The sequence below is a fragment of the Dermacentor andersoni genome, chromosome 9 (assembly GCF_023375885.2).
Source record: "Dermacentor andersoni chromosome 9, qqDerAnde1_hic_scaffold, whole genome shotgun sequence".
In the NCBI taxonomy this organism is placed as follows: domain Eukaryota; kingdom Metazoa; phylum Arthropoda; class Arachnida; order Ixodida; family Ixodidae; genus Dermacentor; species Dermacentor andersoni.
The window spans coordinates 14,164,374-14,177,472 of NC_092822.1; the positions used below are offsets into that span (position 1 = coordinate 14,164,374).

A 13,099-nucleotide genomic window follows, 5' to 3' on the forward strand; every position below is an offset into this window, starting at 1 on the left:
TGGTTAATAAGTCGTGGGTCGCTCATCGGTCTGTCGGGGGCTGAATAACGGTGTGTTCTCACTGCCGCTCGGCTAGTGAGAACACACCGTTATTTTATTCAGCCCCCGACAGCCCTCGAGGTCTCACTGCCGCTCGGCTAGTGAGACCTCGAGCTGCGCAGTCCGCCTCTTCGTTGCCCCGAGGCCTTCGTGCCCGGGGCACCAGACGATACCGTGGGTCCATTCTAGTGAGCGGGCCAGTACTCGAATGGCTTGTATAGGGAGTGTTCCATTCATGTATAAACGACACGTCGCTTGTGAGTCCGTAAGGACGCGGGCGGACCTTCCCTTGCTCTCGGCGTCGCGAAGTGCGAGAGTGATCGCTGCTGCTTCTGCTGCTGCGCTGCATGTGGCGCGGATGGAGGCAGAGGCTACCAGGTTTCCCTGATTGACGACAACGACTGTGTACTTGGGTCCACGACGTGGCGACGAGGGATACGGGATAGCATCCGTGTAATATGTATCTGGGTCTCTGAAACAGCGTTTGTGCAACATGCGGGCACACGCTGCTCTCCTCTCTTGATTATGGGTGGGGTGCATGTTCTTGGGGATAGGGTCTACTACAATGTTCTCTCTAATTTGGTTAGGCAGGAGTTGTATTTCTTCTTTGCAGTACTTCGTTATCCTAACTTTTTGGCTTCGCGGTGATCCCTATAGGCCTGCTTACGCTCTTCTATAGCTTGCTTTATTTCCTTGTTCCACCACTTATGGGGTTTCCTCGAACATTCTTTTGCCGCGTCTCTCTTATCTTCTGCTACGTAATGTCTACCGTGCCTTTACGACGTGACGGCACTTCGCGGCGAGAAGAGAAAGCCAAGAAAAGTACACATTACCTTTGTATTTTAACGCTTCATGCGTGCATGAGAACTTCTAGAAAACACAATAGCTTACATTAAGCGCGTAGGAAAGCGTGAATAAGGTATCTTGCGCCCACACGAGCTTCCTGTCGAGTTTCCAAGCGTCCTGCTCAGCCGCCGTCTTATTTGGACCACAACGTAGCTTGCATCGTTTCTGACTTCGATGATGTCTTCGTGACGCTGTTGTCTTTTACTTCTTTGACAGAATTCGAACAATACTTAAGATGGCTGCTGTCCGCTTAGCCGTCTACTTTGCTGTCTACGGCTAGTATAGGAACACAGCCATAGATTCACCTCCTTCATTGCAACAAGAGAGGTGCCGCCACCACACATTTATGTCGCACGCACTGTCTTTTCAGATGATTGAGATTCACTTGCATATTTGCCAAAGACCTAGTATGTTTATAGAGTTAGCCTTAGTGCCTAACTGCGCTTCGATGGCAGATAGGTAAACGTTATACCAATTTCTTCAAGAGGACATGGTATACCCTCTGTTTGGCGCAGGTATGTTCCAGTTCTAGCTAATTCTCTGCATGGCGAATTTATTTCTGGTGACGCTTTTTTTTTTCAGTGCCGGATTGGTCATAAATATATATTAAGAGTAGTAAGAATGGTCAGGTGGGAATCTGGATAGAAAAAGGGATTCATAGCGCACGGGACGAACGGAGTGAAGGTCGACGTTTGACAATTTTTGGTGGACGACGGCCTGGATCAAGTAGATCGTTGCCGGAGAAGGATCAGATGACGAGAATGAAGTGGCCGCCGGCTGTGTGGCCTCCACTTCACGACGAATTATGCGGGCGAAGTTGTCACATCGGGAGGGCTGGTGGAAGAGGTCGTCACAAGAGGACGTAGTGGCTGTGTTGGGGACGCACGTGATGTGTCGGGATATTCGGCAGCTTTTAACATGCTCGACACGGTGGCATTCCTCGGGGACCGTATCGATACTGCTGACGTTGTTAAACACCGATAGATTGAAGATGTCATCAGCAATGCCTTTCAGGAAGTGGCTAATCTTATCGTCCACCGACATGTTCGAGTCGGCCTTGCTACGAAGGGCCAATACGTCGAGAATGTACGACACGTAGGACCCGGTCGTGGTCTGTACGCGTGTGGCAAGGGGCTTCTTCGCGTTGAGTTGGCGCCCAAACGGATTGCCAAAAAGCTCACGGAGTTTCTCTTTGCAGAGATCACAGCTCCATATTTCCTCTTCTGAAGTCTGGAACCATGCCCGTGCAGTGAGGTCGAAGTAGAAAAGATCATTTGCGAGCCTAATATTCGAATCCCACCTGTGAGTGGTGCTGACACGTTCGTACAACCGGTGCCAGTCGTCAACGTAAGGACTGTCGACTCCTGTGAAAACGTCAAGATCCCAAGGTAGGGAAGTGGTGACGTAGGTTGTTGCTTCATCCGTAGAGGCTTTCGTAGGTGAAGTGCCATAAGTAGGAGCCGAAGTTGCAATGTCGGCTTTGCGACCGCTGCAAAGCTCCATGGTGGGTACGAGGAACGTCCACCTCCACCAAATTATGGTACGTGTAGCCGATGCACAAGTCTGTTTACAATACATTTACACGTATAAAACAATTGGGGATACGTCGTCTTCCTCCTCTTCAGTGCATCGACACGGGTGGTTGTTCCGCACTATCATATATATATATATACACACCACTCAAGCTCTTAACGTTCGAAAGATAGCCTGCAGCAGTCCTCTTTGCCTACTATATATATATATATATTATAATTATTATTATTATTATTACCCTCAAGATCCAAAATAATGTTGCAGAGGAGGTGGGTACAATGGATTGCAAATACTACAATCAAACAATTAGTTGCGCAGGAGTATTCAAGATGATACACTCAAAACATGATTAGTAAAGCAGTCTTGAATGATGATGGGACCGCGATGCAGGCGATGGAAGGAAAAGGCGGTTCCACGCGGAGCTGTTCTTAGGCGGAAAGTAATCAAAGAAAAAATTTGTGTGACAGTAAGCAATGAACACATCAAAGCGATGATAAAAACGTGAAGAAGGAATTCTTGTTTAACTGAGTTGTTTTAATACACGACTATGTGAAAGCGGCAGGGAGGAGAGATCTTTCTTCGAAACTTTCAGTTATAAGGCCAAGGTCTGACTTCGTTAGAGAAAGGCTAGCTGTGCGGGAATAATTTGAAAAGATAAAATTGATCTGCTTTGAACAGACTCAACGGCATCGGCTAATGCAGTTTGCTCAGAGTCTATTACCGATGACGCATGCTTCAGCTTTGGTCTAATTAGTGTTTTATACAGCAGTAATATTAAGTGGGTTGGGGCTTGAGAGAAATTACTGCGTATATACACAATGAATCTGCTGGCATGCATTGCAAATGATTGGTGGAATTTACTCATGCCAAGAAAAACTATTGCTTAGATGAACTCCGAGCTATTTGTAGGAAGTCGCATGCCCAAGCTCAGTTCCATTGATAGTATAGCCGGAAGGAATAGGTTAGTTTGAGCGCCGCGAGACAGAGGTAATTTTGCATTGAGTGAGATTTGCTCATTAGTGAGATTGCATTACGGTCTCGCATTTTCACCCCAACGTGCACCCGCAGCACAATGCGCGGAGGCGGAGGGCAAGAGATGAAGCACTGCTCAAAGACTTTTGTGCAAACCCGGAGTCTGCATGCTTCGTAGACGCGGCGCAGTACGATCGATCAGTCAGCTTCTAGGCCGTCACGGTTGATCACACAGGCTCTGTCCTCCACTCCGCTCCTCACGGGAACGCCGCTGCCGCTAAGGCTGAGCAGGTAGCTATCGCCCTCGCTCTCCTTGACGATTCCAAGCAACAGATCTGCACAGACTCATGAGCAGTGGTCAGGGCCTTTGCGTCCGGATCGGTATCAGCTGAAGTAACTCGCGTTTTAGGTCACAGGGATATTTCTCCTCGCACAATCATCTTGTTTCCGGCTCACGTCGGATCACATGTGGCATTCATGGCCAACCTGAACGAGATCGCCTACGCCCGAGAGCGCGAACTCACCGCGCTGGGCAGCCTGGGACATCTTCGGACTCCAATCTAGCGGTTCTTAGACAGACAGTGAGATTTCAAAAAATTTACTCGCCATCCCGGCCCAGCGAAAGTGGATGTTTAGCACAGCTGTTGAAAACACTACTATAACTGTTGAGGGGCTATGCAATGCTTTCTTGCTTTATAGTAATGGTAGTAATGAAAGTAATGACAATTTGACAACGCGCCGTCGCCCATAGTGGTGCTGCAACGACACTGAAATCAATTGCTAGGCTGGTTCTTTTATATACAAAAGGCTAGGGATGTCACTCCCCACGTCGCAAGCTGCTGTCGGCGCGGGAGCTTGTCCAGCTGAAATATTTACCGGGAAAACGTATGCGGGGAGTGCTACGGGCTTCGTGTTGTTATCAGGAGGGCCTTAACACCAATTAAGCAGTCCGTATTATTGTTTTGCACTTGTTCTTTGTGGAAACGTATGCTGTTATGTATGCTGTACGCGTGATTCCAAAGAATGTACGCACTGTTCGCTTCACTTTGCTAACTGCTTCCAGCATCTGCCTTACAGAGGTACGAGCCACTGTTCCTGGCCCTGCACAGCCGCCGGGATCGGCTCACATTTTCGCTGACGGACGCGGGCACGAAAGATTCCGACCAACTAGAGGTTAACAGCTTCGCCGTAGAACGATATCCACTGTTAAGCACCATCTTGATATGTTATCCACACCCGACTTGAGAATAAGGTTGTAATTCTGATGATTTATTTTACGGTACAGATCGCAATAGTTAGCAAATAGTTTAATAGAACTATTAATTGCGGCAGGAAGGTTGTTAATCTAAATTAAGAGTAGTAACGGGCACAAGACAGACTTGAAGAACACCTGATTTAAACGCGCAGGACGGGTATGCAGAATCATTAGCTGTTACAAACTGGGCGCGGTTGCTCTGGAAGCATTCAGTATATTTCAGAATGTTAGGGTGAATAAAAATAGTACTAATATTATGATGCAGTGTATGATGAGACCCCTTGCAAAATGAAAAATACGGTCAATGAGTTGGCCTTCGTCTAAAGGGGAAGCAATGTTTTGTATAAACGATAGCGATTGCGTTTCGCGCGAATAGCTTTTTGCGAAACCCATGCTGAAATGAAATGAAGGAGTTGGATTCGAAAAATTAAACGAGATTCGAAAATATGACGCGTTCAAGGATTTTGCAAGGCACGCTGGTAAGTTAAATGGGTCTACAGTTGAGAAGAAAATGCGGGTTAGCTTATTGGAGCAAGGGGACCACCTTGACCACCTTCCAATCTGCAGGCAAAGACAAGGACTTGATAGATTGCGGGAAAAGATACATAAACATACAGATGAGCAGACAGCAGCATTCTTCGAAAATATTGAATTAATTTTATCAGCAATGCAGGAAGATGATAATTTTAAATCTTGAATTAGTTTCAGAATCCCCGCAAAATTGGCAAATGGATCAGCGGGGAAAATCGCTATTGGGCTTGTCTGGGATTGTATCAATAGGGCATTCACAAAACGATTTTGCGAAGGTGTCAATTAGGACTATGAAATATTCTTCATTGCTCAAGGCATTACCATCGGTACCTGCAAGCAAAATGTTATTTTTCTCTTTCATTTCAACGGTGGTCCAAAATATGGATGGGTTAGTAGATAAAAGTGACGGTAGACTGCTGTTAGAGAAAACGCTTTTCGGTTCTTTTGTCGTCGTAGAATAAGCATGCAAATTATGAAATATAATGACGCCAAATAAACGGACACACACAAGAGAAGAGAACGGGACAGGGTGCCTGTCCCTGTCCCGTCCCTTGACAGGCGCCCTGTCCCGTTCTATTCTGTCGTGTGTGTCCGTTTGTTTGGCGTCCTTATATTTTATAATGAACAGCTACCAAGTAGCCCAACAAGAAGTGCTTTTAAGCATGCAAAGCATGAGAAGATACGCTTCAACGAGTAGATGTAAGACTGCGTTTTGCGAGACGGAAAATACGTTTTTTTTCTCGTCTAACAGTCTTGTTAGAGTCATAGAAAGCCAAGGGGAGCGTTTCTTTTCAGACAGTCTGCGTATTGGTACATATTTAGCAACGAGTGACGTGGCTTTATTTTTATTTAACTTTCAGTTTTCTTCCACGGAACGGCGGAAGAACTTTGTTAGATCGTCGTCGATGAATCATGCACGCTTCTGATGTGCTAACGAATATGTGGTAATGTTAGCAGGTATTCGACGGTATTTGCTCTTTTTTCAACCGAACAAGGACATCGAATGAGTATTTCAGTTCGGAGAATATTTATTTCCAAGACAGCTTTTCGAACAAGAAATCAAAGCGCTTGCTTCTACTACGGACTGAGTACTTCGTAAATGAATCGAGGTTCATTTACTTAGGACAAAATAAATTTTTTAGCGCCGTCAGTGTGCGCTAACCAACAAAGACCCTTCCGAGACATTTTGCAAGCTTCTTGCGCCGATTCACAATCTCCATAATGTCCGTCGGGGTGTCCACCATGATCTGCCAACCTAGACGCAAATGAAAATAAACAGAAGGGATTGTACTTATGTGAAGGCCTGGGTCATACGCTTATATATGAATCACCACGTTACAATTGCTACAGGTTGATATTTTCACGTTATTTAGAGGCATGGAAAAAGCAAACACTCACGAAAGTGAGAGTTAACAATTTAACTCTTTACTGGCTGTAACTATGTCCCGAAAGACAGGCAACTCTGAAATCACGTTGGGTAACAGAACTTACACTTGGGCGATTGGATATAGCTTCATCTTAAATAACACAGCGCAAGCAAAGACAGAAATGAACGCAGGAAGCAGTCGGACAGGCGCTGACAATAGCGCAAGAAGTGATCACCTATCCCGTTGCTTCTGTTATTCTGGTCCATGTTTTTGCGCTGGCGTTACTCAAACGGAAAACGCGATGGCGGAGAGCTATCCGTTAATGCACTGGGAAATTGCTCCCGCTATTTATACATGTCTCGCCATGCGTCCTAGAGCATTTGGTGGCGCTTGCACATATTCAAGAATGCACCGCACTATTCAAGATGCGCTCGCATTCTGATCAGACATGCGCCCATTAATTTCATTTCATTTATTTATACCAGGGCCTTTTAGGCGTCGCAGAGCATGTATTGGAAAACAACATAAACTGCTCGAGACAGCCCGTCATAAAAAAGTGATCGCAAAAAATTTATCAGCCCTTCGACTCTGTGAAGAAGGACGAGCAGTGAAGCTGTGGTGTGCTTTACCTTAATCGACGCATGTATGTAAAAAAAATAATAATAATACACAACGCTCACTGATGGTAATAGTGTTTATAGGACGCAGGTCTCGACGCGAGCGACGAAATGCGTTTACCGCGGGGCATAGTCCATACGAGCGCACGAAAGAAAACACGCTTGTTTTTAATTTGCGATTGAGCATACTTCCTAGTTAATTAGCTGAGTGAAACTTGGACGGACTAGAGTTTTATTCTAGTGGACAAACATCGGGCAGTCCGTTTCTCTCCCGTAGAAGCCCACGTATTGACAGCAGACGGGAATTTCACGATATTCTACAACCTCACTGTGAACTACGTAATTATGAAAACTTGGTGAAACTGAGCCTAATGTTAGAGTCGTCTGAGCGGCTAATTTTCATATAGTTTGTTTCCGGATAGTTTCTACAAAACAAGAGTTACAGCCGTTTTCTCTAACCATACTCCTTCCGTAGACGGCCATGTATTGACAGCAGACGGGAATTCTGTAGCGTTTACAACTTCACTGTGAACCAACTAATTGTGACAAGTAAATGAAACTTGGCGTAATGATAGAGTCGTATTAGCGCCCAATTTCAATATGATTTTTTTCCAAGGTACCTACATTAGGTTGAGAGCTACAGAGCATTCGCAAGAAACTGGAGACGAAAATTTCTTTGTGTAGACGCGGCGCGTAGACGGACGGACATCGACAACTGCCGGAGAGTAGGTATATACAGCTTCGCTGTAATAGACAAAGATGGCGGCGTCTCAAATGGCAATGTCGATTCTTTTCTATAGAATTTGCGACAGCATTAGAAACATTTCGAATGGCGTCTTGAGCCGAGCGACAACTCGGTAACAGGGATAATCTCTTATAAAAACGGCAACCAGGGAAAGAGTAAAGCAACTAAGCCTAGAAAACTTGACAAATATGTTGAAATCAATAGGTACATGACAAGTGCCGAAATATCTGTTACAAGCCGGTTAATTGTTCTCGACAATTAATTGATTTTAACAACAAACTTCAAGACAAGTCCTCGGGATTTCAATGCAGTCATTCGGTTTCTAGCAAGTCCGAGGGCCAACCTAATTGTGGTGCCATTCAAGTAATTCAATACTCGTTCGCAAGGGTACTGATACTGCACACCTTTGAAAAATTGTGCACGAAGGAAAACGAACAGTGTAAACAAAACAAGAGGCTGTAAGAGGAATGCAATCCGCTTATGCATTTTCTGGTAGCTTAATAGGTTTTGAGTAACTGGTGAGAACAGGTCCACGGATGGTGAGCGAAGAATTTGTGTACTGAGAGGAACATTAACCTTGGGATTGGTATAAATGGACAAGAAAAAAGTTGCGTCCTTTTGCAAGCACTGAAACTATGATGGTGCATTTCTTTTTGCATCGGAAAGGGCGTTACACGTACTGACTGGAGGGAACAGTTTTTTCATTAAACCTTCAAATTTATTTTTCAGGAACACCGTGGCAGATCAGAAAATTGAAAATAATGAACGTTCAAGTTTTCAATTTTGCAACTCCGGAATGAAAAAATGAAAAAAAAAAGGTATTGCATTACTAGATTGAGCCGACAAGGGAATACAATGCGGATGATACTGAACTATTAAACTCCAATTTTGACTGCATTATCAGTTCGTAAATAAAATTAGTCTGTTATATATGCTACAGTAGATGCGTAAGCAGAATGAAAGAGGCGGGACTGGTAGTGATCTATTTTAGAGCGCAGCTCTTGGGCGCCAGTTCTTGCAGCGAGCGTCGGCGTTGCCTCTCGTGACCGAGCGAACGAGCACGGCAAAGGATGAAAGCGAACGTGGAGCGCAACGGGAGATGAAATACTGCGATAGCGAAGAGAGCGCGAGGAGGAAAGTGAAGGAGGAGGGCGCAGCGGAACCATGAGGCGGAAACCAGAGGAGGCGGGTATGGCGAAAGCGTGAGAAGAAAAGTGTAGTGCCACGCAAGACGGGCTCTGCGGCGACGACCGCTACAACATGGCGCCAGAGTAGCGCTCCGTCGTCTGTCTGTTCACCGATGGAATGCGGCGAGCTAGCCCAGGATACCATATATGGAAACAAAGCGCTGCATGAGCGAAGATCTATTTGCAGCGGCTGCTGTGAATTGCTCCACGCGTCACCCTCACGCCGCCTCTCGCTACCTCCCGATTAGCGTGGCAGTCGCGCCGCACATCACTCCCTTTGCAAGGTGCCGCACGAGACAGATTGTCCAGGCTAGCGAATATATCGCAAAATGAAAACACGTATCCAGCTGTGCTCAAAAGAGAGAGAGAAAGGCAAAGGAATGACAGGGAGGTTAACCAGAGATTATCTCCGGTTGGCTACCCTTTACTGGGGGAGGGGAAAGGGGATGCAATAGGTGGGAAAGAAAGAAGGATAAAAAAAGGAAAAAAAACTAAGCACACACATGCACGTACACACGAACTATTTCTGTGGGCACTGTCACGCAGCCCGCAAAGGCATTCCTAGTCTTACGCAGTGTCACCGTAGAGTCCTACGCCACACAGTGTACTGTCGCAATTTGTCAGAAAGTCCCGTGTCTTTCAAGTATCGCAGCAGCGCCTTCATAGCGGATCGCGCTGATGTTCGCGTAGGCCAGGTTCCAAGGATCTTGTTTTCTGTCATTGGGCGCTTGTCCAGTTTGTCTAAGGTGGCTGAGAGGACAGTTCTTTGTGGGTTAAAACGAGAGCACTGACAAAGAAGATGCTCGATCGTTTCGTTGCACCCGCAGAAGTCACACAGTGGGCTGTTGGCCATTCCCATAAGGAAAGAGTAGTCATTTGAAAATGCTACTCCAAGCCATAGACGGACGAGAAGGGTGCAGTCACGTCGTGGAAGCTCGGGCGGAATATGGAGCTGTAAATTAGGGTCCAGGTTATGGAGGCGTGCACTTGTGAAATTTCGAATTAGGGAGTATCGTAATGGTCGGTGAATTTTTTATGTTCTATCTTTAGTGGTGCAACTTCGTCACACATTTCAAGCAATCAATTAATGCAAGCCTAACTCATGAATAACACGTTTCTTGGACTCAGGTAAGCGGCTCAAGAACTTCACGTACGGTGTAAACTGATACGCCATGTTCATTATCCACTTCTGACGCCAAAATACGTATTGGTACACGTAATAATCGCCGGGGCCCTTAGTGGCTATGGCGTTATGCTGCTACGTGTTTAGTAACAGGTTCGAATTCTGGCCGGAGCGGGCTCATTCAGATTGACGCGGAATGCAGAAACGCTCGTTTAATGAGTTTTTCGAACACGTCAAAAAATTCCAAGTGGCTGAAATCAACATGGAGCCTGATATGGTAGCTATCGGAGCCCTTGTGTTGCTTTCGTCGTAGTGGACTCTTGTGCTGTATAAGTGAGTTCCAGACTTGATAGCAGGTGGGTTGCATAGCGCTGGTTGTAACTGAGAGGGAAGAGGGGAATTTTAATTACAGCATTGACTAAGTCTGATATTGGCCATGCCGGGCTGTGGACTACCGTTTCTTTAATCGAAATCAGCCTCACATTCCATACGGTCTACTTTTGTTGAGAGAGAAAAAATAAGACAAGAAGAAAGGTTTCGCCTTGTTTGCTACCCTACAACAAGGTGGGGGGAAGCGGCCAGAAAAGGAATCAGGGAATGGAGAAAGAACGAAATAAGTTGAATAAGAAATAAGGGATAATGGTTTCTCTCATAGGAAAAGGCACAAATAAGAAGCAGAACGGTATCCTACTTACAGAAGCATTGGAATTTCGGGACCGTCTCATCATGGATCTACGGTGATCAGTGCCACTAAGATCTGTTGTATGAAGGACTACGTAACTGTTTCGCGGGAAGCGCAAATAACAGGAGGGCGTGGGTGTAAAGCATGAAGACAAGCGCTTCTCTCGATTTTCGGGGGGCCCGCCAAAGCGTCGTAATGAGATTAGCTCTAATGAGAATTCACATGGAAATGAATTAGCAGTGACCGGAACGTTTTAATGAAGCGAATCGGGAGGCGCTCCCGTTTATATACGGGAGACTGAGCTCTGCAACGCTGGACGCGGAACGAAAGAGAGGGGCGCAATTTTCTGCCTTGTTCTATATGTGCTGCCTCGGAATTATCTCCAGCTTGCGCATACCATGTGCGTGCTAAGCGTGCCCACATGGTAAAGAGGCGGTTGGGAATTTGATACGAGTAATTCCAACGGACACACACGGACGCACGTCAGAAAAAAACACACACACGCAGTTTGACTGCCGCCTACCGTAAGTTGTGCGCTGTCTACATAGACTAAATGAATATCCCTCGCGTACACCCGCACAGTACCAATGTTTTGCATGCATGGCAATTCTGTAGAGGACGTCAGTGCCCCGATGGAGACTCACACTGCCTCTCGAAGAGGATGCACAGATCGCTGATGGGCTTGTTCCGGTACCCGCACACGACGGGGTTCATGTAGCCGCCGAGGCATCGGTAATGCAGGGTCAGGTGCTCCTGCGACGTCCGATTCACGTAGGGCTCCGTGTGCAGCGGCATAAATGCGTTGGGCTCCTTGCATAGGTTGCCCGTGTAGTAGAAGGCGTACCGCACTGCGCCGTATCGGGCAGCCGAGATGACGAGTGCACGGAAAAGCATGCTGTGATTAGCTAGACTCGCTCTTAGCTAGTCCTAACCGGTTAGCCTCTTATAGTCCAATGATATTAACATAATGTATTGCGCGCTTTGTATTCGTAAAATGCTGAGGGATTGCGGGAATACCTATATTCTTCCCTGATTACTCTACTTCTTTGCACCTCTCTAGCTACTATAATTTCTATGGCAGCAATAGGTATGGCAACGAAATTCCTGTCAATTATGTGGCGTCCGTTACAGGCATCATCGTTACAAAAATATTGCCAGAAATATTCGTTAGTCCCATCCAAAGAACCTGCTGGTCTCAAGCTAGTACCATTATTTTTATGGAGAACCATCACAGAAAGTAACCTGTGAAAGATGCAAAAATAAATGTCTTCAGGGTACATCAGATAGTACAACATACGCAGCCTACTATCTTTGTTCTTTAGAAATTTAAGAGAACCAGGATGAGCGGGTTACGTATCAATGCAAAGTGTTTAGCCATGAGTGGCTTCATTGCAAACGATTGCGTCCTTGATTTTTAGCAATGGCACTTAGCTTAAGGAATTAGCTTGCAGAACAGCGGCATCAGAAATGGAGGTCACGCGTAAACGTACAAATGTTGATACAAAACGAATTTGAAATGTTGTTTCACCTGAAAGAACATAGTCATAAAGTGACTGGTGCATCCGACATAAATATATAACAATTAGTGGCTCCGTTGGTTGTGCAAGTTTGGTTATTCATTTGTTTTATTAGCCCAAACTATAATGAAGGGAAAAACTGCGGGTAAGAATGATCGCTTGTTACACTTAGGTAAAGATTGTAGGTGGATTTAGTGAGGGACATTGTAAGTTTTTGAAATCTGTAATGCACATTACCCACCAGTTTTGTGTTTACCGCATTTACCATCTGGTATGTATTTGGATTATGCCTTTTTGATAGCTAGCGATTACTTAAGTTGTGGAAGAGCTCTTTTCTTCGTCATCTCTAGCGGTGATGTAACAGCAGAAATAATACAAAAAAGAAGCTCCATGACATGCTAAACGCCGTGCAATGGGATTTAGGGGCGCCTGGGGCTAGCTGGTGATTGATCATGGGGTCGCATTGATGTCTGTCATCTGTCGGGCATAGCAGGAAAAAGTAAATGACTCGCAGTATGTGAATGTATAAGGAGCCAAGCGTATAGAAGGCAGCGCTTAAACATATTCTTTGGTTTGTGTTGGATGTCGATAATAAATTGACCGGACAGATAGGCTGACATTCCAGCCTATGTATAGTCAATAAACTCATTGACTGATTCATTGACTGATTGATTGGATAAGTGAG

The 13,099-nt window shown here is 45.7% G+C and overlaps 1 protein-coding gene across 1 annotated transcript; it reads right to left on the reverse strand.

Moving 5' to 3' along the window:
• Positions 1–6,186: 6,186 nt before the first annotated feature.
• LOC126527071 (uncharacterized) lies at positions 6,187–11,806 on the reverse strand. Its single transcript, XM_050174791.3, has 2 exons — positions 11,542–11,806; positions 6,187–6,431 (listed from the first exon to the last, which is right to left on the reverse strand). Exons 1-2 carry the CDS (start codon positions 11,789–11,791, stop codon positions 6,334–6,336), a joined length of 348 nt encoding a protein of 115 aa, XP_050030748.3. The 5' UTR covers positions 11,792–11,806; the 3' UTR covers positions 6,187–6,333.
• Positions 11,807–13,099: the final 1,293 nt, after the last annotated feature.